General features: G+C 47.5%; 1 protein-coding gene across 1 annotated transcript in view; it reads right to left on the bottom strand.

Annotated features, from left to right (window-relative positions):
• The window catches only part of LOC143400375 (adhesion G protein-coupled receptor E2-like), a 45,209-nt gene extending 36,513 nt beyond the window's left edge, over positions 1–8,696 (bottom strand). Inside the window, exons 1-3 of the mRNA XM_077110266.1 lie at positions 8,611–8,696; positions 7,471–7,639; positions 7,278–7,388 (exon numbers count right to left, since the gene is read on the bottom strand). Coding sequence (XP_076966381.1) covers positions 7,278–7,388; positions 7,471–7,639; positions 8,611–8,696 — 366 coding nt within the window. The remainder of the gene's footprint in view (positions 1–7,277; positions 7,389–7,470; positions 7,640–8,610) is intronic.
• Positions 8,697–26,476: the final 17,780 nt, after the last annotated feature.

Below are 26,476 nucleotides of genomic sequence, written 5' to 3'. Positions count from 1 at the left end.
CAGGAGTGGTCTTCTATTCAGGAGATCCTCCTCCTTTAGACATTTCCATCCAATAAAGACCAAGAGGGGCAGGTTACGAACAGTTACATAACTCGATCCCTGGGGATGTAGGAAGGCATGTCTATGCATGAAGACACATTTGGTGATGTTTTTATGACTTTAAAGATTGGGGCCTTGGTCTATGGCTACTTTGATGTGGCCAGATCATGAAAGTGACCAAGGGAGTCTCACCAATCAGGAAAGGAAAATGCTGGTCACATTCTGTGATGGCCTCCCACATATTTCCCTTTTTTTTATTTGAAAAAACAAAGTGATGGGTCACTTTTTGGAGTCCCCAAATCCTTGTTTGAAGGCTGGCCATCCTACAATTACAATAATAAAGAGAATTAACAGGAAGAGAACAATAGAAGAATATACCATGCAGACTGTAAGAATGTTTCCAGGGTTAAAGTCATTTAATTATTTTAATTTTTGATTAGCTAAGGAAGTAGGATCTGAAAATCAACCTTACTTTCCTGTATATCTTGAATATGATGATGGAGCCCCAAAAGATCCAAGTTGATATTATTATTTTGCCAAAGACCCGAAAAATGGTTTTTAACCTTCTCCAAATCCCATTGGGAAGCATTGTATTTGGCCGGACTAACACACACATACTCAGAGTAAGCGTGACATTTAAGTCTTTCCTTGAACTTCAAAGCTTAAAGTTGCCTCTAAGGCATTTAGCTTAGTTTCAATCCTTTCATCAATATTTATTTGATTATGAGGTGCCTTGGGAGTATTCTGAGCCAAATTATTAAGAAAATGTTCCTGTTGAATATTTTGAGATATAGTCACCTGAAGCTGTGACTGCTGAAGCAATAAAAGAAACCAAGGCAACAACTACCACTATTATGAGACCAAGAGGGCATTTAGGTCTCCTCGATTGGCGTGTATTTGCTGTAAAACTTGAAAATCAGCATCAGTTTACCATGTCTCTGAAATCTCAGCTGATAATAAGACAAATGAGGGCTCACGGAGTGCCAGTGTCTCTTTCCTTCTATTATATCTGGTGACACAATGAGTTAAATTACATTTCCCACATGTAACCAGGTATCTTTCATCTTTCCATTTAACTTTTACATTTCCAGTAATTAAAATGCAAGAAGATTGAGCACAGGCTCATGAGCCATAACAAGAACCTTCCTTACAGTTCTTGCCTACAAATTCTCGTAAAGGTTTGTCAGTAAAATGTAAGAATTCTGAGGCAGCAATTAAGCGACAAACATCTTTCTGAATGCCTCCTTTGCTGAAGTTCAGGATGTTGCTAACAAATCCTCCAGTAGTCATGGCTGTTCTCTTGTGTAACTGCCTTTTGTCAGTTTTAGGAGACCCATCCAAAATAGACCCACTCACCTTATGCTGTACTGGAAAAGTATTTATACAATCTATCCACTTAGGAAAGGTGCCAATTTCTATTGCAGACTGATTAGGACAATGAGATATTCATGGACATTCTGCTGAGATGACTGGTTTGTTATGAGAAAGTTCCATTTTAGTAACTGATTTAGTATAAAGTTTTGAGTCTCCATTAACAGTAGGATTATTTGATCTGGGTCTCCCAATTGCTGTCTTTTTCTCAAATGACACTTTTAGACAGCCAGCATGTTTATCATGGGACCAACACAAGGGTAGGTGGGCGCTATAGTCAGAATAATTAAATCCAGTCACACGATTGGGAGTAATATGAGTGTCTGTGCATCCTCTCATCATATATGAGTCATGAGTAAATTCTGGGATGAATTCTCCAGTCCACTGCTGGGTGTACTAGGGGTGGATCTGGAAAATAGGTTCAGTAGGTTTCTCCCTGCTTCCCTTTTACCTGATAACCCAACAGGGCTATTCCTCAGCAAGCCTCATCATTGGAGATGAATCATTTTTGTGGCTCATAGTGTCAATTTCCTTAGGTCCCTCCACAACTGATGGTGCCTTCAGGTACCCAAATAGGACGTAAAGCACCTTCTGGAAAAATACAAGCATGACCTCTGCCCCACATAATCACTGAATCTGGTCCTTTCCATTGACCAGTCTGTAAGTCCTTCCCCAAAACTCAGCATAAAGGGCCTGTTGCTGAGGAAGACAAATGTCGCTCAACTGCAGTGTGACCTTTTCTATTTGTTGTGATAGCTTTCTTCTTTTGGGAAATGTGGAACCCTAAGTAAACACCGAGAGAGAGAGAGAGAAAGAGAGAGAGAGCGGCACCTTTTGTGGAGAAACCCTATATCCTCGGTGATCAAGAAAGTTCAGGAGGGTGGCTGTGTCAGACTTTGAGGTTTCTAATGAGGGACTTCAGAGGAGGAGGTCATCAACATATTGTAGGAGGGTTGATTCGGGGCATAGAGGGAAAAAATCCTCAAGATCTCCAGCGAGGACTTGTCCAAAAATAGGTGGGTTGTCTCAAAACCCCTGGGGCAGGACAGTCCAGGTTAACTGTCAGGAATGTCTAGTTTCTGGGTCAGTCCAGGTGAAGGCAAATATGTCTTGGGAAGAGACAGAAAGTGGAATTGAAAAGAAGGCATCTTTAAGATTGGTAACTGAAAAAAAGGTGGAAGAATGGAGGAAAGGATAGTAGAAGGGTTTGGAACCCAGGGGATGTATGGGCTTGGTTGAAGAATTTATTAACCTTAAGTCCTGCATCAAAAGGTGTTGAGAGCCACAGCCGAAGGGGTCCCAGCAAACTTTCAGACTGCCAGCTGATGATTGGCTCCAGCGGCCCCAGCAACATCTAGCTGATTGGCTCCTCTGCGGTGATGCTCATTGGGCTTTTTCCCTGCCCTTTCAGGCCATGGAGCTGCTCATTGGGGGACTTTATTGGCTCCGCCCATGCGACCCAGCCAATCGGCCTCAAGAGCAGGAGGATTGTGGGAGGTGGAGAGGCTGGTGGTGGGGGAAGTGGCTTGTAGGAAGCCGGTGGTGGCAGTTGGGCTCTGAGGGTTTTTCCTGAGGAGCTGTTTTGTTTGGCATGTGTGGTTCTAAAAATAAAGTTAGTTTCTTTTGACAAGTGGCTACTGAATTGTGCCCAGCCAGACTGTGGCAAGGTATGTTCCCTTCGGCTTTTTTTACTGATAAAATTTGGGTATTGAATGGAGAGTGTGTGGGATGGAGGACCCCCTTTCTTAATAAGCTCTGAATGATTGGCTTTAGGCCCTTAAGACTGGCCATTGGCAGTGGGTATTGGGCCTGGTTTGGGAAGTGGTTAGGGTCTTTAAGATGCACTTCCACGGGAGAGCAATTTGCAGAGGACAGGGTTTCAGTGTCCCATACAATTGGATCTACTCTTTTACAGGGGAGGGGAAAATGTGTGTTCTGGTGGTCATTGGGGTCTCCACACCAGACACAAAGAGGTAAAGTCTCTTCTTCATCGGGGAGTAAAGCCATGACGAAGATATGAGTAGGGGAGGACAATAAGGGTAAGGTTTTGGAGGCCTTCAAGATGGATAATATATCCCTTCCCAGCCAGGGGACCAGACACTGAGGCATAACCTAAAAATGGTGTGAAAAGGAGAACTCAGATACGGAGCAAGTGAGGGGGAGTTCTGCGTGGGATGAAGGTTTGACCTCCTATCCTAACAACAGGAGATTCACAGGGATAGGTAGTTCTCAGAAATTCTCTCAGACTCAAGAATGTGGCCCCAGTGTCTACCAAAATGTTTATGGGACGCCCATCCACTCGGATAACCACCCTGGGTTCCTGCTGGTGATTGAGTAGGTCGGGACAGAAGACCCAGGGCCCCGCCAATCCCCGGCTGCTAGGCCCAGCAAGTCACTGGTGGGTTGACTGACCTCAGCTCCCCTCCAGGAATTGGGGCAGTCTGATCCCCAGTGGCCAAGATGTTGGAATCTAGGGCATGGTCTGTATAGTGCCCTGGGGTTAGGGCAGGCCGTAGCCCAGTGTCCCTCATTACCACACTTAAAGCAGGGCCCAGCAGGTCCTTGTTGTCAGGGTTGTTGTCCCCACGGGAGAAATGGCAGCTAGAGGAAGTCCACGGCCACCTCAGGACCCTGGCTGCCTGGGGCGTGGACCAGTGCTCTAGGAGGCATTGGCTTGCTGGCCCCTCCTCTGCTGTGGGTCACACTGGGGTTCCTTAGTGACACTAGTTCCCTTTTGTTGCCACCACCAGCTGGAAATCCCAGTCACCAAACCATTTAGTCCCCAAAGCTGACTGTACCTAGGTCTCCCCTGCACCTGGTCAGAACCTTCCTGATCTCAGGTGTCTTTGGAATGACTTTTGTGCTTCACTTTTAAATGTCCTGGTAATAACCACCATTTAGGTAAAATGTTAAAAGCTGGGTCTGTATAATTCCCATTAATGACGAGGAAGCCACATTTTCTATAGGCTTGGTTAATTTTTAATTAAAAAGTATAATGGACCAATCAATGAAGAAATTGACTCACCCAATTCACCACCCAGAAATGTCATCAGTAATTTTGAAATATCACCTATTAGCAATGCATATGAATTTTTGGGAATCACATGGAAATAAATGTGCCAAGGAATTTTCCAAGTCTATGTTAACCCTGATACCAAGTGACAACTGCTTGTTCTGTAGAAGCCCTACAAGACAAAGCAGCCACAACTTGCATTAATTAGCACAAAGTATATTCATGCAGTGTCCACGAGGTGTCCATGAGGCCTTTTGTCCAATCAAGATGTACATTGGGCCTTTTTCCTTCCTTGGAGAGGCATGGACCAGACTCACATAGGTCCTGACTTAAAAATAGCCTTTTTGTAAGTTTCTTAGCAAATATCTGCAGGTGCTGTTTGTACTGCGCTGCCCAGGAAGTGACCCAGGCCCATCTCCCTGTCTTCCCAGGCTTCTATCCTACTCTTTACTTCTTACTTACTAACATGTCTGTCAGGAAATTATCTGGGGATCAATTTCCTTGGCAATTTGGCCACTACATGACTATGAAGATCTTTAGTGGAATATGGCATCCTAGGGAGCCTTCCACATCCTCAGAAGCCAAGTCCCACATAGACCAAGTTTTCTTCCTTGTAGGCACCACAATATTTCTATATTTTTTTCTGTTTATATTTTATTTTTTTGTCAAAAAGCTTAAGGCGAGTTCTATTCCTTTTGAATGTTGTGGATGTGAGCATCCTGGGAGGCTGGTTTTCTTCTAGAATTTTTGCATTGAAGAGGCCTCATAGGAAGGAGGGGCAGTAGAAGATCATTTAAAGATAAACCAGGGAATTGGGCTGCAGATGGCATCTGGATGTTGAGTTTGCTCAGCACCATGTCGGGCATGGACAGATTTCAGGTTCTGCAGGAGTTGAATGTCGATCATGTTCTCTAAGAATCCCATCATGTGGCCAACACCATGAATTTCTTGAAACACACAGCACAGAGTCTTGGTCCTGTCCTAATGGCTAAAAAATGGTGGTACAGATTTTCCATGGGGAAGGAGGATGTAGCTCCGGTGATCTTTCTAATTAGTCTGGAATGATAATTATTTAAAAATGACATAAAATTATTGAAAAATAACTCACAGCTTCCATTTAAAAAAGGAAAGAAAAGATTTATTAGATAAAGAGATTTCAGCTATTCATTTACAAATTTGAATGTGAGATGATGGGTAAGTTAATTTCCTTTATTACAGTAACCATTTTATTTTCTGTATATTCACATGGCACACCCCCAAAATACACAATGAGTTTATAAATTATAGCTGTTAAGCCGTTGTGCCTGGGGGATGACCACTGGAGGGTCTTAGCCACCATCTTGCTCCCTAATTTTTAAAATTTTCAATTGACAAATAATAATCATCTACCTTTATGGGGTATGATGTTGCATGTGCACGTGCGTGCACACACACACACACACACACACACTTGAATCACAATATTTTCTTCCTGATGGATTTATGAGGGCATGATCCAGAGGCCACATGAGATTTCATTTTGCTGATTTTGGACTTTCTCAGAAGTGAGGCTGATTCACTGGAGCCTTATGAATGCTGTGCTTCAGAAAATTATTCAGAACTGGTTACAGGACAAATGTTTTGTTTTTATTAAATGAGCTTAAATGAGCCAAGGGAGGGATTCCAAAATGAGATGAAGAGAGTCCATCAACTGACACCCTGGAGATGCCCCGTTTAAGAAGACACAGGAAGATAAAAGATATCAGACCACCAACAGAGTGGACCCTCGAAGTCCAGTGCCCAAGATGGTAGAAACACCTGATCAGATCATCTGAATTTCATAAGCCTTCGTTCGCTATCTGATGACTTCTTATTTTCTAGATAAAAAGTTGATGTTTCCTTTTTTCAATGTGTATATCATTCCTAGGGCTGTGGTGGAGGGAGGGGGTGGTGAATCTATTCAGTTATCTACAACCAGATGCAGATTTTGACAGCTCTATGAGAGAGAATCCCAACCTATGTAATTGGTGTGATAGACAAAATAATGACCCCACAGACATCCACACCCTACCCCCATAGCCTGTGAGTGTCACCAGGCCTGGAAAAGGAACTTCTCAAGGAGTATGTTAAAGATTAAAAAAATCTAATTTTACATTAAATCTACTTAGATGGCACATATTAATGGTATAAAGTGATGTTTCCCTGCCTGTCTACAGTGTGAGTGTATACTTCATGTTAAGCATAAATATCACCTCCAACATGCATTTGTTATTTGTGGTAAAAACTCTAAAATCCTTTCTTTCTACTTTAAAGAGACTTGGTGCTGGGATGGAGCATAGGGCCTTGCATGTGCCAGGCAAGGGCCCTCCCACTGAGCGGCCCCCAGCCCCTCAGAGCTGTTGGAAAGGCACAGTGCACTTTGTGGTCTAGTGACCTACTGTGCGCCACACCACAGAGCTTCTTTCTCCTGACTGTAACTTAGTACCCACTGATCAAGCTTTTCCCACCCCCTCTTCTCCAGCCTCTGGGAACCACTGTTCTGCTCTTTGTTTCTATGAGATCAATGTTTGCATTTCACATATCAGTGGGATCCTGCATGTTAAGCATCTTGAGATGAGAAAATCATCCTGGATTGTCCAGGTGAGCCTAAGGTCATCACCAGGGTCTTTAGGAGACTCAGACAAGGGTGGGGACACATGATAATAAGCAGGAAGGAGGTGGGTGGGAGGGAGGGAGAGAGAATCATGTAAGGTCAGTGGACAGGCAGGCATGATGGTGGAGGCCAGAAGGCAGGGGAAGCATGGTCTGTGGACAGGAGGAGAGAAATCCTGCCAATACCAGGAACATGAGCTCTGGGAGCAGGGAGTGACCCTACCGTGCTGGGTCTGGAGGTGTCGGACACAGCCTTGCTAGACAGAGTGTAGGACTCAGGTTCAGTTGTCCATTTCCTGATCCTCTTGAGCCATGTCCTGTACTGCTCCTGGACCTGCAGAGGCAACCCACGCTCTGGGTCAGCTCACAGAGAGGGGTGTGGGTGGGGAGGCATGGGTGGGAGCTGGGCAGGGTACCTGTTGGCTGAGGAGGCAGTACACCAGGAAGATGAAGACGCCCTGCAGGCTGTTGACGATGGTGAAGAGGTAGGCCATGACGGGGGCCAGGGAGCCCACCTGCAGGACACCCAGACACCAGGTGCAGCCCAAGATGAAGAGATGAGCCATTGCTTTAAATGTCAGCATCCTAGGTTGGGGGAGAATGGAGGCTTATAATGCACCCACAACAAAATCAGGCTGTTCTCCTGTCCACCCATGGATGCACCTACTCTCCCCTGTAAGAGATTTCTTGGACTGAGCTCTGATCTTTACTCTCAATGATACCCCACAATAGAAATGCCATTTTGGGTCCAGGACAGTGATACTGCATAAGGTTAGTTCCAAAACTCATTTTCCTTGAAGATCCCTAATTTCATTAACCAGTGTTACTGAGGATGCCCTGTGCTAGGGCTTGGACATAAATCACAAAGAGAGGGTGAGGACAGGGGTGCACACCTGTAGCCCCACCTCCTCATGAGGCTGAGGCAAGAGGGTCATACAGCCTGGGAAACACAATGAGGCCCTATCTTAGAAAACAAACACAGGATAAATTTCTGTTTTCGTTAGTCGTATGCTCTGTTCAAGTGGTAATACAAATAAATAATGATATGCAAAAATTTGAAAGGTTAATCAGAGGAACCCAGAAGAAAGAGCATGAATTTTACATAAGATGCTGAGTGAAGGAACAACCCCGCCCCCTGGAGGACTGAACTGGAGTAGCGTTTTTCTACAGGGAGGAACAGTTAGTTATAGGGTGGGAAAGATTCTGAGCTGAGGGTGGGGCAAGAAAGTGCAGCCTGAGATGTGGGGACTGTCAGGAGAACAACAATGCTCTTGGCACTCTTGGTGTAGAACAGCTAAAAACAACAACAATAAAAAAAGAGTCCAAGCATTGCTGATCAGCCAACGCCAATTCCTCCTGAGGCTGAGGGAGTCACAAGCTGGGATCAGAGTTGGAGGCATTTTGGGGCATCAGCAGCAGAGCCCTGAGTCTGAGATGGCAGCCGCAGAAGGGCAACTGTATTAATTATGGGCCACCCAGAGGGGCTGCCGAGGCACATGGCTTTGCTCTTGGGCATTATCCACCTGTGTGGGGTTGTGTTCCCTGGTCCATCTCACCTCGTGTTCTGGAGGGTGGACACATCTCTGTTGGTGGAGGACAGCTTGCTCTTCACAATCCAGAGGGTCATCAGGAAGAAAACCATATTGACCTTCAAGAAACCACAAAGGAAAGATAGCAGCATGAATCTGACATAATTTTCCTGTGTACATATATGACCACATCACAGTGAATCCCACCATCATGTACATTCACGAGAATGGGCTCCTAACTAGTCAAGGTATATTCCATGCTTGTGTAATTGTATCAGAATGGATTCTACCATCATGTATAGCTAAAAAGAACCCTCCCAAAAGAAACTGCAGGAGGTTTATGAATATCTTCTTTTCTCTTTTGCAGATCTGGGGAGGGAACCCAGACCCTAGTGCATGCCAGGCAAGCTCTCTGCCCTTGAACTACACCCAAATCCCCCACTGCAAAGTTTTATTGAATAAAAATTTAAATCTGTTGTCTCTCCATTTTAGCCCATGCAATTTTAGTATTTGACAATAACGTTAGAATTTGTAGATGCAGAAGTCTTGGAAAACCCAACCCAACCCATAACAATCCAGGGATAGTCCTGTTCTCTTCACCATCCTTATAATCCTGCTCTTCTAGTGACCCTCATGTGGACAGCAAGGAACTCTGATGACATCACTCACACAAGAGATGGCACAGGCAGGTCCAAGGAAGCCCCACACAAACCCCTGTTCTGGATTGAGCCAGCACCTGAGCAAGAGAGAGAACAACATCACTTTGCTGTGTTCATGTAGGACTCCACGACCAGTGTCACTCCACACATGCACAACCACAAGGACGGGAAGCCAGACTCCCTGTATGTGTGGTATGTCACAGTACACTCTACTGCCATGTATATCTGAAAAGAACAAGTGAAAAATTAACAAAGAGAGAGAATAAGTGCATTGATCCTTGAAGACACAGAGCAGTTATTTCGATCTCTTCCCCCCTTTCCTGAACGAACATTGAGTGTCTGGGTGGTAGGCTTTCTGTCTGTTTCTGAAGATACCAAGAAAGTAAACACGGTTGTATATCTCCCAAGTCTCACCTCCAGGAGAATACACACTGTAGACACATTGTAACAATAAAACAAAAATGGAAGATTCTGAGGAGGAGTCACTGGATGGCATAATATGGTTTGGGTCTATGGGATTAAGATGGTTAAGGAGAATTCCCCAAGAAAATCACATGTTAATGGAGACATGAAGATGGGTGGTTGTTACTGAGGTAGTCAGCTCTGGAGCAGGGCAGAGGACTGTGAACATGGTCACAGTGCTTGAGAGTCTTGTGAACCTGACATTTCTTTAAGGGCTTATCTTGACCCATTCAATGGAGTTGCTTTTTGTCTGCTGTGAAACTTACCCAGTGACCACAATTCTTTCTCAGATTTATGGACATGGAGTTCATGTAGCATAAAATTAAATCATTGAAGTGCACACTTCTGTTACATTTTCATGTGGTGTGCATGCACAAATATGTAGCAACAAATCACATTGTTATATACTATATATATATATATATATATATATATATATATATATATATATATATAAAATGCAGGAATAAAAAATGTGGAAAAATGAACTGCACAGTTTCTGTTTGAACAAAACAGTGCTGTGTAGCCATCACCACAACCTAACTGTGGAACAATCTCATAGCTCCAGAAAGAAACATGTGCACATCAGCAGCCGCTCCTCCCTCCTGCTCCCACCCCTTACCTTGCCCCCAGCCACAGGAATATATTTTCTCTTATCAATTTTCTTCTTCTTGGCATTTCACATAAATGGAATCATGAAATATGTGATCATTAATGACTATATTCTTTCACTTAGCATGATGTTTTCAAGGTTCACTCATAATGCAGCATTTTATAGATGAAATTCGCCCATGAACATTTTAATTTTCTGTATTAGAGGAGCCCAGCATGGTATTTCCACCCAGACCCATAGTGTGCACTGATTGAACCCAATCTCCCTTTTCTGCTTTCCTTGACACTGCCCTGCACCCTTCTGGATCTCTTGAATTCACTCTGTGCTTCTTTCAGGTGGATTTATTTCTTAGCTTCCACAAATGTGAGACAACATGTGGTACTTGTGTTTCTGTGCCTGGCTCATTTAACTTAACATAATGTCCTCCAGTTTTATCCCTGTTGCTGCAAATGTTAATTATTGTTCTTCTTTAAGGCTGAATAGTATTGCATTGTGTGTATGTGTGTGTGTGTGTGTGTGTGTGTGTGTATGTATATATATATATTTCTCCATTCATCTCTGAGGGGCACTTGGGCTGATTCCGTGCCTCATCTATTGTGGATAGTGCTACAATAAACTTGAGTGTGCGGCTACCTGCTAGTTTTGTCACCTTTGGGCACTTAACTAAATTGTCCTTCTATTTATCACTGATAAAATCAGGCTAATGACAGCATCTACTTGTAAGTAGAGATGTGAGGATTATTTGAGTTAATATATATATATATAAAAGTGGCTAAAAAACACCTGGCATGATATAAGCACCCTGTAAATCTTACCTATGATCTATGTTTATTTCTTGGCTTTGTAATTAAGTCATTTTTTCTTCTGCATCATTAAAGCTTAAAACTATTATAATGAAATCCCTAGGGCTGACATGTGAGCTTAAGCAATAAGACCTTTCACAGGAGAAGATGAGGACTACTGTCCCTTTCTGATTGCAGATCCTTCCTCTCCTGAGGTAACCACAATCACAAGTTTGGTGATTATCTTTGTCTATTAGTTTGATTATTAAAACAATCTCTACTATCCCAAATGAGGAATTGGTGCATTCTTCAGGATTTGGATAAAATCTAGGTTAAATTGAAAACAAAAAAGTCCTAAGCATTTCTTTTGATTTTTTTTCTTTGCTATTTCTAGGAGAGAGATTTCGTTAATTAATTAATCCTTACTATAATTTTCCACAGGAAAGATGCCTAGGGGTTACTAGTTAGTGTTGCTGTCCATCTTAAGTTCTGAAATACTCAAAAGGCTACTTTGGTTCAAATGATGGCCGTGGACATGTTCCACGGGAGAAGGACAAGTGGAATCCACATTTACCGATCAGGGGTGCCATACAGGTGAGGTCTGGCTGCTGCAGACACGGCCACGATGGCAGCCGGGACCCCGTAGCCCACAGGGAACATGAGCCTCCTCATGAGCCTGTTTCTGCTGGAGGAACTGAGCATGGTCAGGTTCCGCGCGGTGAGGAAGAGGAACAGCCCCTCCAGCAGCATCCAGGTGAAGGAGGCCAGGTAGAGGTAGTGCAGGGCGCCCGCGGTGACCGCGCACAGCACCTGGGGAGGAGAGAGACCCCGGGGCAGCAGTCAGGGTCTGGGCGTGGCCCTGGACTCCCCTGTGCCCTGTGGCGGGGGATTCTGCTGTGCACCAGGCGCTGCACTGTGGTGCTTCATCCATGGTCTGCGTGTGTGCTCCCATGGATCACAGCAGAGCTGGACAGGGCCTGCTGCCCAGTGACTTCACAACCTTCCAGCGCTGCCCTGAGGCATTCCTCAGGCATTAGTGGTGACGTCACAGCCCCCCAGCGCTGCCCTATGGCGTTCCTCATGCAGTAGTGGTGATGCTCTTGTGAACAAACCCCCTGCGCTGCTGGTTAATGAACAGCAGGGCCACACAAGGACAGGCAGGACCTACTACTTACAAATGGCAACCAATGATCATGTGGCGGCTTATGCATTTACTGCGCTATGCTTTTCACTTTATTTTAGAAGGGACTGTAGTTCACAGGGTTTAGTATCTTCTCTCCATATGATGCTGATCCTGGGAACAGCTGAGGGCGCACATTGAATGACAGTATCTGTAGCTGGATATTCACCCGTCCCTGGACTCTTACAAGAAAAAAGGTCTGGAAATAATCCTGTGTTTCAAAGCAGAGAAGATAATCAACCCAGAAGTTGGGGCAGACCTACAAGCAGCAGGAAAGAGCAAGGGAGCAAACCACACAGCCCCCAGCACTCCAAGAACTGACTCTGTAGGCACGATAGCAGAGGAAATGTTGGGGAAGAATTTAGAAAGCTCCTAGTTAAAATGTTCAATGAGTTAAAAGAATATGTAAGGAATGAACTTGGAGAAGATACAGGAAGTGGAAGAAAATTTCACTAAAGCCAGAATCTAAAAATGAACCAAATAGAAATTCTGAAAACGAAGGGCTTGATTAACCAAATTAAAAATTCAGTAGAACCTCCTTTTTCTCCTGGTCAAAAATGTCTGCTGTAAAACGGGGTGCCGCGTGACGCCAGCCCAGGCGCCTTGTCCGTTTCTCCTGATTGAATCAGGAGGCCACGTCTGGTGATTGAGGGATGCCATCTAGAGTTTGCGTCAGTTCATCCTAAGGGTCCCCTAATGAAGGGACTTCCCCAGGATGCAAGCCCTGTTGCTAAGCAACAAGAGATGTAGCTGCTGGAGTTGTAAAGAGGGTTCGTTTTCTCATTGAATCTGTCAACGTGAAATGGACATCGACCTCCTCTGGACTTTCCCGGGGCCCAGGCTGTTTGATTAGGAGCCCGGGCAGCCTGGCTCCTGAGTTCAGCACCCCTGGGCGGGCGGGGTGGGGACACCCGGGTACCTTGGGCTGGGTTCTGTCGATGGCTGTGAGGAAGAGCAGGTGGGCCAGCAGGAGGCAGAGCGAGAGCTGCAGGTGCAGGGAGGTGCTGGTGTTCTGGATGGCTCTGCACAGGAGGAAGGTGAGGGCCGCCAGGACCAGGCACAGCAGCGACACGCCCAGCCCCACGCAGGTGATGATGCTCAGCACAGGGTCGTCGTCCTGGGGCAGAGGGAGGAGCCTTCATATCCACGTGCCCTGTCTGGGGTAGGAACCCTCCGCTATCTGTCATTTGGAGCAGCAGATTCAGGAATGGAGGGACCGGGTCCAGGTGTGAAGCTGATGGGGGAGGGGCTCCAGGTTCAGAAGGTTGGACTGTAAGGTTTTCTGAATGGAGCAGGTAAGCGGCTAGAAGGGCCTGGATGTGTAGAGTCCTTACTCAAGGAGGAGACCCGGGATTCCTGACTATGGGGCACAGTAAGGCGTATGTTGATATGTGAGTGTGTGTGTGTGAAGCCCTTGCTGAGGGTCCCTCTGTCCCTGTCCCATGAGGCCACAGGACAGAACCTGAACCTCAGTGTCCAGGCGTTAACCTCCCATCCCAGACACCACTGGCCTCAAGCTCTGCCTGTTCCTAACTGGCCACAAGTCCCTGTGTAGTCAGAATTAGATACTTGGTTAAAAATAAAGTTAATAACAGTAACTTAAAATTCACCTTTTCCCTACTTCTTTCTGAAAATCGTCTTAAAGCCATGAGGACATTTAAAAGCCCACCATAATTCTGTTTCAGTATAATTGAAGGGAAGAGGAGAGAAGAAGAAAGAGGAAAGAGGGAGGGGAAATGTTCTAATGGTAAATAATGAAGTTAAAATTTCAAAGCAGGTGCATCTGGATCAAGTGCACATAGATGTTGTTTATGTGGATTTTGTTTTTGCAACATATCTGTCAATTTGAAATCGTTTCGCAAGAAAATATTTGAAAAGAAAGTACAAACCCTGCAGGTGACATTTGTGCATGCTGTATTGGAGACCCTGGTGCAAAGACAAAATTGATAAATTAGGAGGCAGGACAGAGGAGGAACAGAGGGAAAGAATGACACCTGATAAATGAAAGGAGGTAAAACTTTCAGAATAGATGCCTCTGGGTAAAGAGTAATGGGTGGTGAGTTTTCTTTTCATTTCCTCATGGTTTTAAGAGGACTTGGAGAAATAGGTGGGAAAGTATAAATTTTAAGTTACCATCATCATTTACTTTCTTCCTTTAACCACACATATGTGATCTATTTCTTCTACTTTTGTTCTTTAAACAAAAATACTAAAAATTTGAAATCGTTTTCTAAGAAAGCAGTAAAAATATAAACGATCCTCTAAGTGATATTAATATATGCTGAATTTTGAGAACTTCTGATGTAAAGACAAATTCTAATTTCCATAATATATCAAAAGCTCCTGGAAATCACCAACATATATTCCAATAAACCAATAGAAAGATGGACCAAGGACATGCAAAAATTGTTTCCAGAGGCAGAAATAGAAGTGGTTCTTAATGAAGATGTTCCATTTTACTCCTGCTAAAAAGGACACAAATATTTTCCTATATATATTGATCTCTCAGATAGACAAGGACCCCCAAAAGTTGATAGTTAACCCTGCAGTGAGGTGTGAGTCATCACCCACTTTCATGTAATGCTGGTGGGATTGTTACCAGGTTCAGCCTCTCTGTGTCAAAATGTGGCAGTGTCTATTTATGTGCAGTTATGAATTAGAACAGATAGACATTCTGCATGCACACTCAAATAGGAGATAAATGAAGCATGTGGACATTTTTGCAATATTCTTTGTGTTAACAAATGATAAGAATTTGACAGACTATTTACAGTCTATTCACACAATGGAATGCAATGTGTCCTTAGAACACAGGGTTTGAAGAATCTCCAGTATGTAAAGAAAAAAAAATGTAAACCACATGAGCGAATAAAGCCTGCCAGCATTACGAGGATGGAGAGAACCAAAGAATAAACTCAGATGGAGCTGGGGTTACAGCTCCGCGGTAGAGCACTTGCCGGGCACTTGTGAGGTACAGGGTTCGATCCTCAGCACCACATTAAAAAGTAAATAAATAAAGATATTGTGTCCATCTTTAAAAATAATTTCTTAAGAAAAAGAATAAACACAGGTGTTTTGTGGACATGCCTGAGACAGCCCTAGGAGGGTGCAGGGGACACCGAGAGCCCTGGTTGTCTGAGGCTGGAGGAACTCGATGCCTAAGTGAGAGGGTGGGAGACCCCTCCATGTTTCCTCTCTCTTCCAGTCTGAAATTTGAAGTGAAAATACATCTCCCCTTGCATGAATAAAGAAGTAGTTGATGCATGAGAGTGTGCTACTGGGTGAGGTGCAGCCAGGTCTTGGAATGTGCAGACTCCTGGGGCGGAGGCACTTGGCTGAGATCCTTGTCATGCTCATGGTCACAGGTGCTCACAGTGAATGCCCATAAGTGGGCTCACCTGAGAGTCTGAACCTGGGGAAGCAGAAGTGTCCACTCACCTGGCTAGAGGAGGAGGTAAACAGCCCCCTGGTCCAGCCATCCTCTCTGACTCCCCGGACCCCCTCTGACCTCCACCTTCTCCAGACCTTCCTTTTTTGTAAACCTGAAACCTGACCACGGTTGACTTACAGACCCTGGTGGTAAGTAGAATTCTAACTTGGTCTTCATATGTCCACCCCCTGCTGTTACACAAACCTTCTTCTAATTATTCAATTCTCTGATAAACTAGGTGTTGCTGTAGAGGGATTTTGCAGGTGGAATTTGGGTCTTGGCCTGTTGATGTTTATATTAGGAAGTTTGTTCTGGGTTTGGTGTGATCAGGTGATTGTATTAAAGTTCTGGACTCTTCCTGGGAAAATCGATTCAAAACTTGAGAGGAATTCTACACAAGCGACATTTTCATGCTGGTTTTTAGATAGGAACACTGGTGTTTTGTGAGAAGACCAACCAAGGGTCACAGGAGAGGAAATGTGGGTGGCTCTTAGGAACTGAGTGTGGTACCCCCTGACAGCTGCTAAGAGAAGGGAACTGGACTCTGCCTGCAACCAGGGAGCTGGAGGAGGGCTGCAAGACCCAGGAGAGACTGCGGCCCTGAATGATGTGATCTTGTCAGTCTTTTAGAACCTGTACAAGGAACTCATCCCTCTGTGCTGGGTTGCTGACCCACAGAAACCGCGAGGGAACAAATTGGTTTTACTTCAGCAGCGACATCTGCAGAAGTGTGTTTTGCAGCAATCAATGCTGAAGGCAGCCTCTCACCTGCACGTTGTAGTGGGCCATGAGGATGGCAAAGCTGCTGAGGTGGGTACAGTGGCAGGTGGTTCTGCCATCTCTGGTGCCCGCTGTCCTGCAGCCTGCAGTGGCCCAGTGACTCCCATTCTGGCTGTGGTCCCAGAAGACACAGAGCACCTTGTGCCTTGGTGCAAGGGTCACTGGCTGTAGTAACAGGACAGGGGTGTGAGCTGGTTTCCTGTGCTCAGAGATGCTGACCCAGGAAGTCTGGCTTTCCTGGATCAGGGGCACCTGTGGGGAGTCCCCCTGATCTCAAGGTTAAGACAGACAACAAGGGTGTTCCTGGGCCTGGGGCTCTTCCCACACCGTGGTCTCCCCCACCCCCACTCACAGGATGGGAGAAGGTGAAGGTAACTGGCGAGCTGAGGTTCTGGGTGTCGTTGCTGCTCAAAAAGACTGAGATGACATCTGAGAGCAGAACAGGTGAGACTCTTGGCAGCAAGTCCTCGTGTGTCCCATGGGGAGCCACCTGCTTCTCAGGCTCCAGGACCAGGGGAGCCTCGGCCAGCAGCTTGTCCATCCCTGGAGTGGAGACCAAGCCCACCACAGAAGGGCCTGCAGGACGAGGCCACGGGTGAGTCTCAGGGTCTCCTCCAGGGTCTCCTCCTTAGATGGCCTCTCCTCCTTTTGAATTATTGTATTATAATGATACATAATAGTGGGACTTGCTGCTCCACATTCACACGTGCTCACAACAGAATGTGGCCTCATCACTCCCCAGAACCTCCCCTTTGGACGCTCTTCTAGTGATCTCTTCTCACCCACATCACCCTTTAGTCTTGACTTCTGTATTTTTCACATCCTTGGGCATCTTTTCCCACCCTGAGGCCTCTTCCAAACAGGATGGTACTGGTGTAAGGTGGACATTCCACCTTCTCCCCATCTCAGATGTTACCTGTGTAACAAGATTCCTGTGCCAGATTCCAGTTCAGCTGCATCTTTGCCTGATTCAGACTCAAGGTGACATTGCAAACTCCTTTCTTCTGCACCTCCAGGGCCAGTTCTATGAGTCACAAGAAGAAGAAGAGTTATGTTAGGAATATATATATATATATATATGTGTGTGTGTGTGTGTATGTGTGTGTGTGTGTGTGTGTTTATGTGGATACTGTATATGTACACATGTACGTCACATATATCAAGGACCTATGAGTAACTTCCAATTCACTATAACCACACATGTTTATGTGTTTATAGTCACACATGTGTACACATAAATATATGTATATAATCCTTTGTAATTTCAGATTTTATCTGTATGTGTATATATGTGTTGTGTATACATATGTGTGCATACATACATGTATATAAAATCTGTAATTATGAAGAATTGTAACAGTAGGAACAATTGTGCATCAACATATTAGATAACTGAGATGAAATGGACACATTCTGAGGGACAGAAGCTACCAAAACTGACTCAAGAAGAAGTGGAAAATTTGAAGAGACCTATAATGGGTAAAAAGATTGAATCAATAATGAAAAACCTCCTAAATGAACATGTGAGATCAGATTTTCACCTATTTAATATGGTTAAATTTCACTAACCATATAGGGAAGAATGAACATGAATTCTCTCTAAACTCTTTCAAACAACAGAAGAAGGGACAGCATCTAGTAAGTCCTGGAGGCCAATATTACTCTGATGCCAAAACCAGATGAAGACATCCCGAGAAAAGGAAAGAGACCTATACCTCTTATGAACATAGACACAACAATCTCTAACAAAATATTAGAAATAAATTTAACTAAGAGACTCAGGACGTGTATATAGAGAACTACAGAAGGTTTTGAAAGGCATTAAAGACCCCAAATGAAGGCAAGGACACCTTGTGTTCATGGATGGGAAAACTTTATATTGGTAAGATGGCGACATGCCCCCAAAAGATCCACAGGGTCAATGTCATCCCTATCCATGTCCCAACAGCCATTAATATTATAATTTGCTTAAATAGAAAAACTCACCTTAAAACTAACACAGCATTGCAAGAGATCCAAGTAGTTAAAGCATGGCTGAAAAGAGCAACAAAGGTGGAGGACTCACACTTCCTGATTCCAGAACTGACAGCAAATTAGAGGAGCCCAAAGCAGCATGGTACTGGCATGAAGACAGAGAGAAAGTTGATCCCAGAAATAAATCTACACCTCTACAGTCAATTGCCTTTCAGCCAGGGGACCAAGACTATTCAATGGGCATAAGAACAGTCTCTTCAATGATTGATGAGGGATTACTGGATATCCAAGGAAAAAGAAGGAAGTGGACCCCTACCTCACACCACACACACAGATTAACTCAAAATAGAACAAAGGCCTCCATCTAAGAACTGAAGCCCATAGGAGGAAATATAGTGGTGTCTTTCTGACCTTGGATTTGGCAATGGATTGTTATATATGGCACTGAATGTACAAGCAATGAAGGAGAAAGTAGATAAAGTAGACGTCCTCAAAATTAAAACATCTGACATTAAAATGAAATGATTATCACAGATGTGAAAAGATAATGTATAGAATGGAGAAAGCATTTCCAAGTTGCACATCTCATAATGGTCTCCTGTCAAAGTAGATGAAAAGCTTTTACAACTCAGGAACCAAAGGTCAAACCCAATCACAAATGCACAAAGGCTCTGAACAGATATTTCTCCAAAACGATACACAAATGGCCCAGAGGCACATGAAAAGATGCAAACCATCACCTGTCAACAGGGAGATGCATCTCAAACTGGCAACAAGACATCGCATCACATACAATAGAATGGCCGTGATAAAACCGAATGAATCAGAAGTAACATGTTTAGCTGAGCCCATGGAGAGGCCACTCCTGCAACCCTCTGGTGGTACTATGGAATAGTGTGCCACTCTGCAAACATCTGGTGGTTCCCCCAAAACTACACATGGAATTACCAGGTTACCTACCAAGTTCAGTCCTTACAGACACACCCAAGCACTGAGAACAGTTATTTAAGCAAACACTTATACATCCATATTCTTAGTAGTAAGTCAATAGCCAAGAGGTGGAACCCACCCAAATGTTCATCAGTGGCTGAGTGGGTCAGCTAACACCCATAGGATGGAATCATATTCAGCCGTGAAAAGGGATGGAGTGATGCTATGCCGTGCTCAACAGGATTATCTAGGAGAGAGAAGCTAGAGGGACAGGTCACACTTTGTATGATTGCTTTTTCTAATTGGTGGAATAGGCAGCTCCATTAATACAGCAAGCAGGAGAGTGGACGCCAGGGTTGGGGGAGAGGAGGAATGAGGGGTGAAAGCTGAGGAGGCACTGAGTTTGATTTTGGAGAAAACTGTCTTAGAAATGGAGGTGATGGCTGCATCAGTTTGTGAATGTTCTTGATTCCACTGAAATGTCAAACTGGTGGATTTTAAATGGTGAACTTAATTAGTGAAACTTGTTCAGTGAATTTTACCACAATAAGAAAATAAATACCTAAATATGAAGCAAGATTAATTTATATTACTGCATATTAGATTTTGGAAGCTGTTTCTATTTTGCTATGCAAAATACTTATTATTATTTTAGTTGTAGATGGACACAATACCTTTGCTTTATTCACTTATTTGTATCTGGTGCTGAGGCTCGAACCCCATGCCTCTAGACAAGTGCTCTACCACTGAGCTACAACCCCAGCCCCCCTAAAATTCCTTATTGTCATTTTACTGCTGATAATTTTACTATATTGTAAATGTGTACTATTTTTGGTTTTCTGCCTTTTTCACTGTTGTGATTATTTATGTGAGTCACGCTGAGGTACAGTGTGGCCACTCAGCTCTAGTGGGATCAAAAGAGGATGAGGCTAGGAACAGGGGCTGGCACAGACCCAGGGACTTACGTGTGCCTGCAGAATAATTGAAGGTTGCTGTCCCCTCAGGCAGACCCCTGCTCAGGTGTCTCAGGGCACTCTCCAGACCTGTCAGCAGGCGAGTGGCCACGCAGTGCTTCTGTGAGGGGGGCAGGGTCTCCAGGTCCCCAGGGGTCTCTAGCAGCTCATCCACCTCCTGCATGATCCCCTGGAGGGATGGGGGCACAGAGCAGGTGGACTCGGGCCAGAATGTCCACATGAAGAGCTTGACCACTCAGCCCCAGAGAGCAGACCCAGACACTGTCCAGTTGGGGATAGAGAGAGCATGGTTTGGGACTCCCTGGGTGGCCCTTGGTCCTCAGAGGTCAGCCTTGGTTCGTGACAGTCAAGGATAACAAAACCCAAAGACCAGGATGAGAGCAAGAGGACAGACAGTGCACGTGGGCGTCCAACAGTGTGTGTGGCTCCCAGTGTCCTCTTCCACCTGCCCTTGGAGAGTGGCCAGCTCAGGGCAGGACCCCACTGTGCTTGGGCCTGTCCCTTCTCCCAGACCAAAGCTGCCCCCTCCCTCTGTGGGAGGTCTCCACCTGCTTCCCCTGGATCCTGCCCTTACCTGGATGGTTTCATTGGCCTGATCTGGCTTAAAACCCCTGTGCAGATTGTTGACTTTGTCAAAGAAGCGGGAGAGACTCTGAGGAGGTGAGATGAGGGGTCACAGGTGGGTGGGAAGCTCAGGGCCAAGGGGCGGACAGGGTGCTGCCCCAGGGATTCCCACCTCCGTATCCTGGCTGGGGCGCTCACCTGGCTGTGGACTCCAGGGGGCAGAGGCCAGGTGAATAAAGGCTTGACTAGGGGGACAGGACAGTGGTTCATTAGGAGGAGTGCACGTGTGTGTGGGGTGGTGGAGGTTCTGGGGTCAGGGCAGGCAGGGTACCTTTGCAGATGGTGCTGTTCCGGCCATTGACGCTCCCAGGAATCAGCTCCCAGCCTGGGCGGCAGTGGCACTGGTACGACCCCAGGGTGTTGGTGCAGATGGTGGACTGGTGGCACTGATGCTGCCCAGAGCTGCACTCGTCCACATCTGGGGACACAGACACAGGGGTCAGTCCCTCCTGAGCCACAACCAGTGCTCTCTGACATCTGAGCTCCATCCCCTTCTTCCTGCCATTAGTGCCCTGCCTGGGCTGCGGTGCTGCCACCTGGTGACCCACACCCTTGCGAGGTGGGCGCCAGATCAAGGGGTGTGCGAGGCCTGGTGTCTCCCAGATCTGTCCTGTGCAGGTGCAGGTTGTGAGGCTGCAGAAACTCGTCACCCAGTTAGTCACTAGCTGCAGCCCGAGGCCCCGGGAGCATCCCGTCAGACCCCAGCTCCTCCCCCAGGACCCCTCTGTCTGTGTCCAGCCCCCGGAGCATTAGCTGGCACAGATGCCGCATCACTGGACGTGGTTGGTTTGCCCGGGAGGGCTGCGATCCCGGCTGGACTGCGGGCCTCTGAGTGAGGCCTCTGAGCCCCACCTCGCACCCGGTGTTGTTGGGGCCGTTGGGGGATCCGGGGACTGGCTTCCAGCCGGGTCGGCAGCGACACTGGTAGCCGCCCACTTGGTTGAGGCATTGAGTGGATTTGTGGCACGGGTTTTGTCCAGAGGCGCATTCATGGATATCTGAGGACAAAGCAGGGGGTCAGTCCCCGCCCCTGACTGGCTCCCACGCCCGGCTCACTGCACCCACTTCTCCATCATTTTGTTGTCCCAAACCAAGGACCTCAGCATGTTCCTCACTGGTGACCTTCAGCTTCACCCTCAGAGCACCCCATGGTGACGTTCTTGCATGAAGGGCACAGCAAATTGGTCTACAGTTTATAGGAGGTGGAACCAGGAGGGAAAGTGAGCCAGGGAAGGACTCTGGTCTTCCTCTTCGTGGCCACGGTGGGGACTCCTTGTCAGAACTGAAAGCGACTCTTCTTCTCTCACATGAATGATGAGGATGGGGCTGAGGTCTGGGGCTCCACACGGACCCAGAGCTCAAAGGCCCTTCGTCCACCCTGCCCTGTGGCGAGAATTCCTGGGAGGTGATTCCCCAGGTGGAGCCTGAGTCCCTGGACCTTGGGAACCTCAGGTCTTCTCCCTCCTTGGGCGCAGGAGCTGCCTCTGCTGCACCTCTGGATCCTGTCCACCCTCAGGGGTCCTCCTGGGGCCTCTACCTGTGCACAGCTTCGGGTCCTCTGGGTTCAGCTCAAAGCCAGGCAGACATTGGCACGTGTAGCTGCCCTGAGTGTTGGTGCAGGTGCTGCGGCCCTTACAGATTCTGGGGTTCTGCTTACATTCATCCACGTCTGCAAGAGGAAGAAGAGGGGTAGGATGCGGGCAGCCGGCAGCTTCAGGTGGCTTGTTGGGTTGGATGCGAGTGTTGTGATCAGAGGGTTTGGCTCTGTCAGCCAAGTCTGGGAGTCAGCCAGGTTCCTGGCATGGGGTGGGCCCACTGTGTCCCCAGGTTCCTTTCCTAACCCACAAGGAGGCTCTCTGTGGGGTGCATGGTCTCCAGACCCTCTGTTGTCCTCCCAGTGCCCTCTGCCTCCCTGGGAAGCTCTCAGCTGGGCCAGGGTGTCATGGCCACATGTGTCCTGGCTTGAGGATTTGGAGCAGAGGCCAGATGGGTCCTCCTGGGACCCGAGTGCAGGGGAAGTGCTGAGCTCCCGAGGAGGGCCTGTCTTGGCTTCCAGGGTGGCCTTTGGCCTGATTCTGGTAGTGTGGCTGCTCGATGGCTGAGTTGTCCCTGGGTCCCAGTGACCTAGCAGGACAGGTCCTGTCATCCCACTAGCTCTGAGAGCCCAGCTCCAAGGAGAGGAACCAAGATCTGCTCCTGAGCCAGGCCCACTGGGAAAGGACTCAATGGTAGGGACAGGAGTGAGGACCATGCCAGAGCGCCCATGGTAGCCAGGCAGCCCTGGGACTGTGCAGGTGTCTTCCTGACCCTGTGAAGCATCCTTGTCCTATGGAGGCCTGCCGTGGTAGGACATCAACAGAGAGTGGAGCTGTGGGAACGGGGTGGGTGGCAGGCATTTCTGTCATCTGTCCTTCACCTCCACCTGGACACAGACCTTTGGTCTGCTGCCTGGACCCAGTATCTGCCTCTGTCCCCAGTGGTCAAGCCCTTGGGATCTGCATTGACCTCCTCTGGACAGGGTTGGGGCTGGGCAGTGGTTCTACTTCACCCTCTCTTACTGTGTGTTCCAACCGGAGCATCTTCCATCCGACCCGATGTAACCCTCAAGCAGACCAAAGTCAGAATGGAGAGCGGTGCAGAGAAATGAGGCTGAGAGGTGTTGAAGGGCGTGGTTGATGGGGGCGGGGCTAAGGGTGTGGCCAATGAGGGTGGGATTTATGGGCCTGGCTGAGGAGGGCGTGGTCGAGAAAAGCATGGGGCACAGAGCGCCTTCTCTTCAGGCCTGCATGCTGTCCTACTCTCCAGTCTCCTTCCTCCTGAATTTCCCGACTGGGTCCCTGGGTCCATTGTTCCTGGGGGGCCCAGGAGTGTTCCAGGAGTGGCTGAGTCCCTGTGAGCCCCGGAAGGGGCAAGGCTCATCCCGTCAGCTGCTAGAAGGGGAAGAGGACAGAGTGGCGCTGGAACAAGCTCGCAGTGGACTCTTGGGATATCTTGACCCTCCCCCTTGATGTTCATGCAGAATAGATGCCACATGGGCAGCGGGGTGTTCTGAAGGTCCAGAAGTGGCCCTCTGAGGAGGGTTCTGAGTCTTGGGGAGTGAACAGGGATGGGCAGCCAGGTGTCTTGCACGGCTCTGAGATGCCTGGAGAAGGTGGGGCAAGGAGCCCAGGGAGTGGGTACCAGGTCTGCCCATCACTGACTCCATGGGCTGTGAGGCCAGCGGTCCTATCTTCAGGCGCAGTGAAGACCACAGTGTTGAAGGGTGAGGAGGGAACGAGTAGGGCCCAGCTGAGCCCCTCACTGAGCTGCGGCTTCACCTCCAGGGTCTTCCAAGCCAGAAGTCTGCTCTTTCCCAGTGGGGTCTGTGGGGGATGGGGTGTCTTCCACCTCACCCCTGCTCACCCTGCCTCTGCCCATCACCTGAATGAGCTCTGCCCCCTCACCCCACAAGCCCTGGCTTCTTCTAACCTAGCAACACAGCGTGGGGCACAGAGGGCACAATAACGATAGCCACCATCTGAGGCCAAGGGCTTGTACTTAGGAGGATCCTGACCCTTAGGTGCCGTTGTCCAGGCTGCTCATTGCGTCAGGGTGCCCAAGCACATGGTAAGCAGGGGCTGAAAACCAACCCACTTTCCAGTCATCAGATCGGCTGTGTCCACCTGGAGAGGAGGAGCTTTTTGAAAATTCATAAAAAAGCTTTTTTCCTTTGGTCAAGGATTGTACATATGACACAGTGTGCACCCACGGGGACCCTGGATGGTCAGAGTCCCCTTGATCCTCAGTTTAGCCAGGCTGTCTTACAGGCACCTCCAATTTTCATAATCCTCCTGGAAGACACAGGAGGTAGGCACTGTTATGATCACCTTCATGATACAGATGGGTAGACCAAGTTCAAAGAGAGGTAGTGATTTGACTAATAGCATGCAGCTAACAGGTGGCACAGGCAGGTTTTGGACCCAGGCAGTCAGTCACAGAGCTGGCCCCTGACGTTCATGCTACCTTGCTTCTGTGCTGGGTGACAGGTACATGCACACCTGCCTGTCTCAGACCAGGGCACCACTCCTGTAACCAGGGTTCTGCCATATAGATGTCACAGGAAAGGGTCTGGCAACCTCAACCTGATGATGGGGAGGTGGGGGAAGGGCCTAATTTGCAGCTGTTCTCTCAGTAATAAAAGGTTCTTGGCTCCAGAAATGGGCTGTGCAGGCAGCAATTGTGCCCTCCATGACCTGGCCGCCTGCAGATTTTCCACGGGGCACTCTCATGGCCCTCATTTGGTGATGTCTGCAACATGACAGGTCAGAGGCTCACCTCCCAAAGTTGTGCTTTCTCTCAGGGAAGAGACCCTGGTGCTCGGCCTGACCCTGCTGTGAGATGTGGACAGAACTAAGACCCCGGGTGGACCTCCTGAGGCCAAGCTGCTCTGGAAGTCCCAAGACCACTCTGCTCTCTGGAGCAGAGCCCAAGGACATGTGGGTTCAGATTCTGTGCCATGGTGGGGCCTGGCAAGGGATCTACATCTCCTCTCCATCCTGGAGTGGCAGAGGGAGGCCCAGCCATTCCCTGGACCTCCCCTGTGGGAATCTTTGCACCACTGAGGTCTATGCTCAGGGAGAAGGTGGCGGTGATGGCCACCCTTGATGCCTAAGCAGTGGGGGGTGGGAGATCATGGGCAAAGGCTTCCCAGAGTGACACTCATCATTAACACCTGAGGATAAAGCCAGGTGCTCAGAAACAGAGCAAAGCTGGGCACATCCCATGACTTGACTTCAGAATCCACTGGGAAGCTGTAGTGACAACACAGTGTGGTTCTGTATGTGGACACACACAGCCACGGAGCAGGACAGACAGCCCAGAAAAATTCACATATTTACAGTCAGTTGATTTTTGACAGAGGTGCCAAGAGCGCACAATGGGAAGGACTCTTCAGTAAAAAAGTCTGGGACCCTGGACATGCCAACCAGGAGGACATCAGACCCTCCCCTCACACCACATAAAAATCACCTCAGATTAAATAGTGAAGGTCAGATTGGAGCTGCCCAGCTGCTTAGTGGAGAGCACAGGGAGAGCTGCGTGACGGTGGCCTGTCACTGATGGTTTGGACGGGACCCAAGGCACAGACAGCAAAATACAAATGGACCAAGGGGATCGTAGCCAACTAACAGGTTTTGAAAAGCAAAGGAAACAGTGGACAGAGTGAGGGACAACTCAGGGAACAGGAGACACACTCACAAGCCACGCATCTTATTAGGTGTCAATATGCAAAGTGTCATGAGGAGCTTGATCAAGCAGCTCAGCAGTAAGAAACCCGCTCACCCCATCCGCAAATGGGCAAATGACCTGAACAGATGCTTCTCAAAGGACAACAGGAGAAGGGCCCAGAGGCCCAGGAGAAATCCCCCGCCATCGCCAATCCTCAGGGGACTAGAAATGAACTGTGATGAAATGTAGCCTCACACCTGCTGGTGGCTGTTGGGGAAGC

The sequence above is a fragment of the Callospermophilus lateralis genome, chromosome 1 (assembly GCF_048772815.1).
Source record: "Callospermophilus lateralis isolate mCalLat2 chromosome 1, mCalLat2.hap1, whole genome shotgun sequence".
NCBI classification, from domain to species: domain Eukaryota; kingdom Metazoa; phylum Chordata; class Mammalia; order Rodentia; family Sciuridae; genus Callospermophilus; species Callospermophilus lateralis.
The sequence above is the reverse complement of the archived record's forward strand: the minus strand, read 5'-3'. Positions and strand labels throughout refer to the sequence as shown.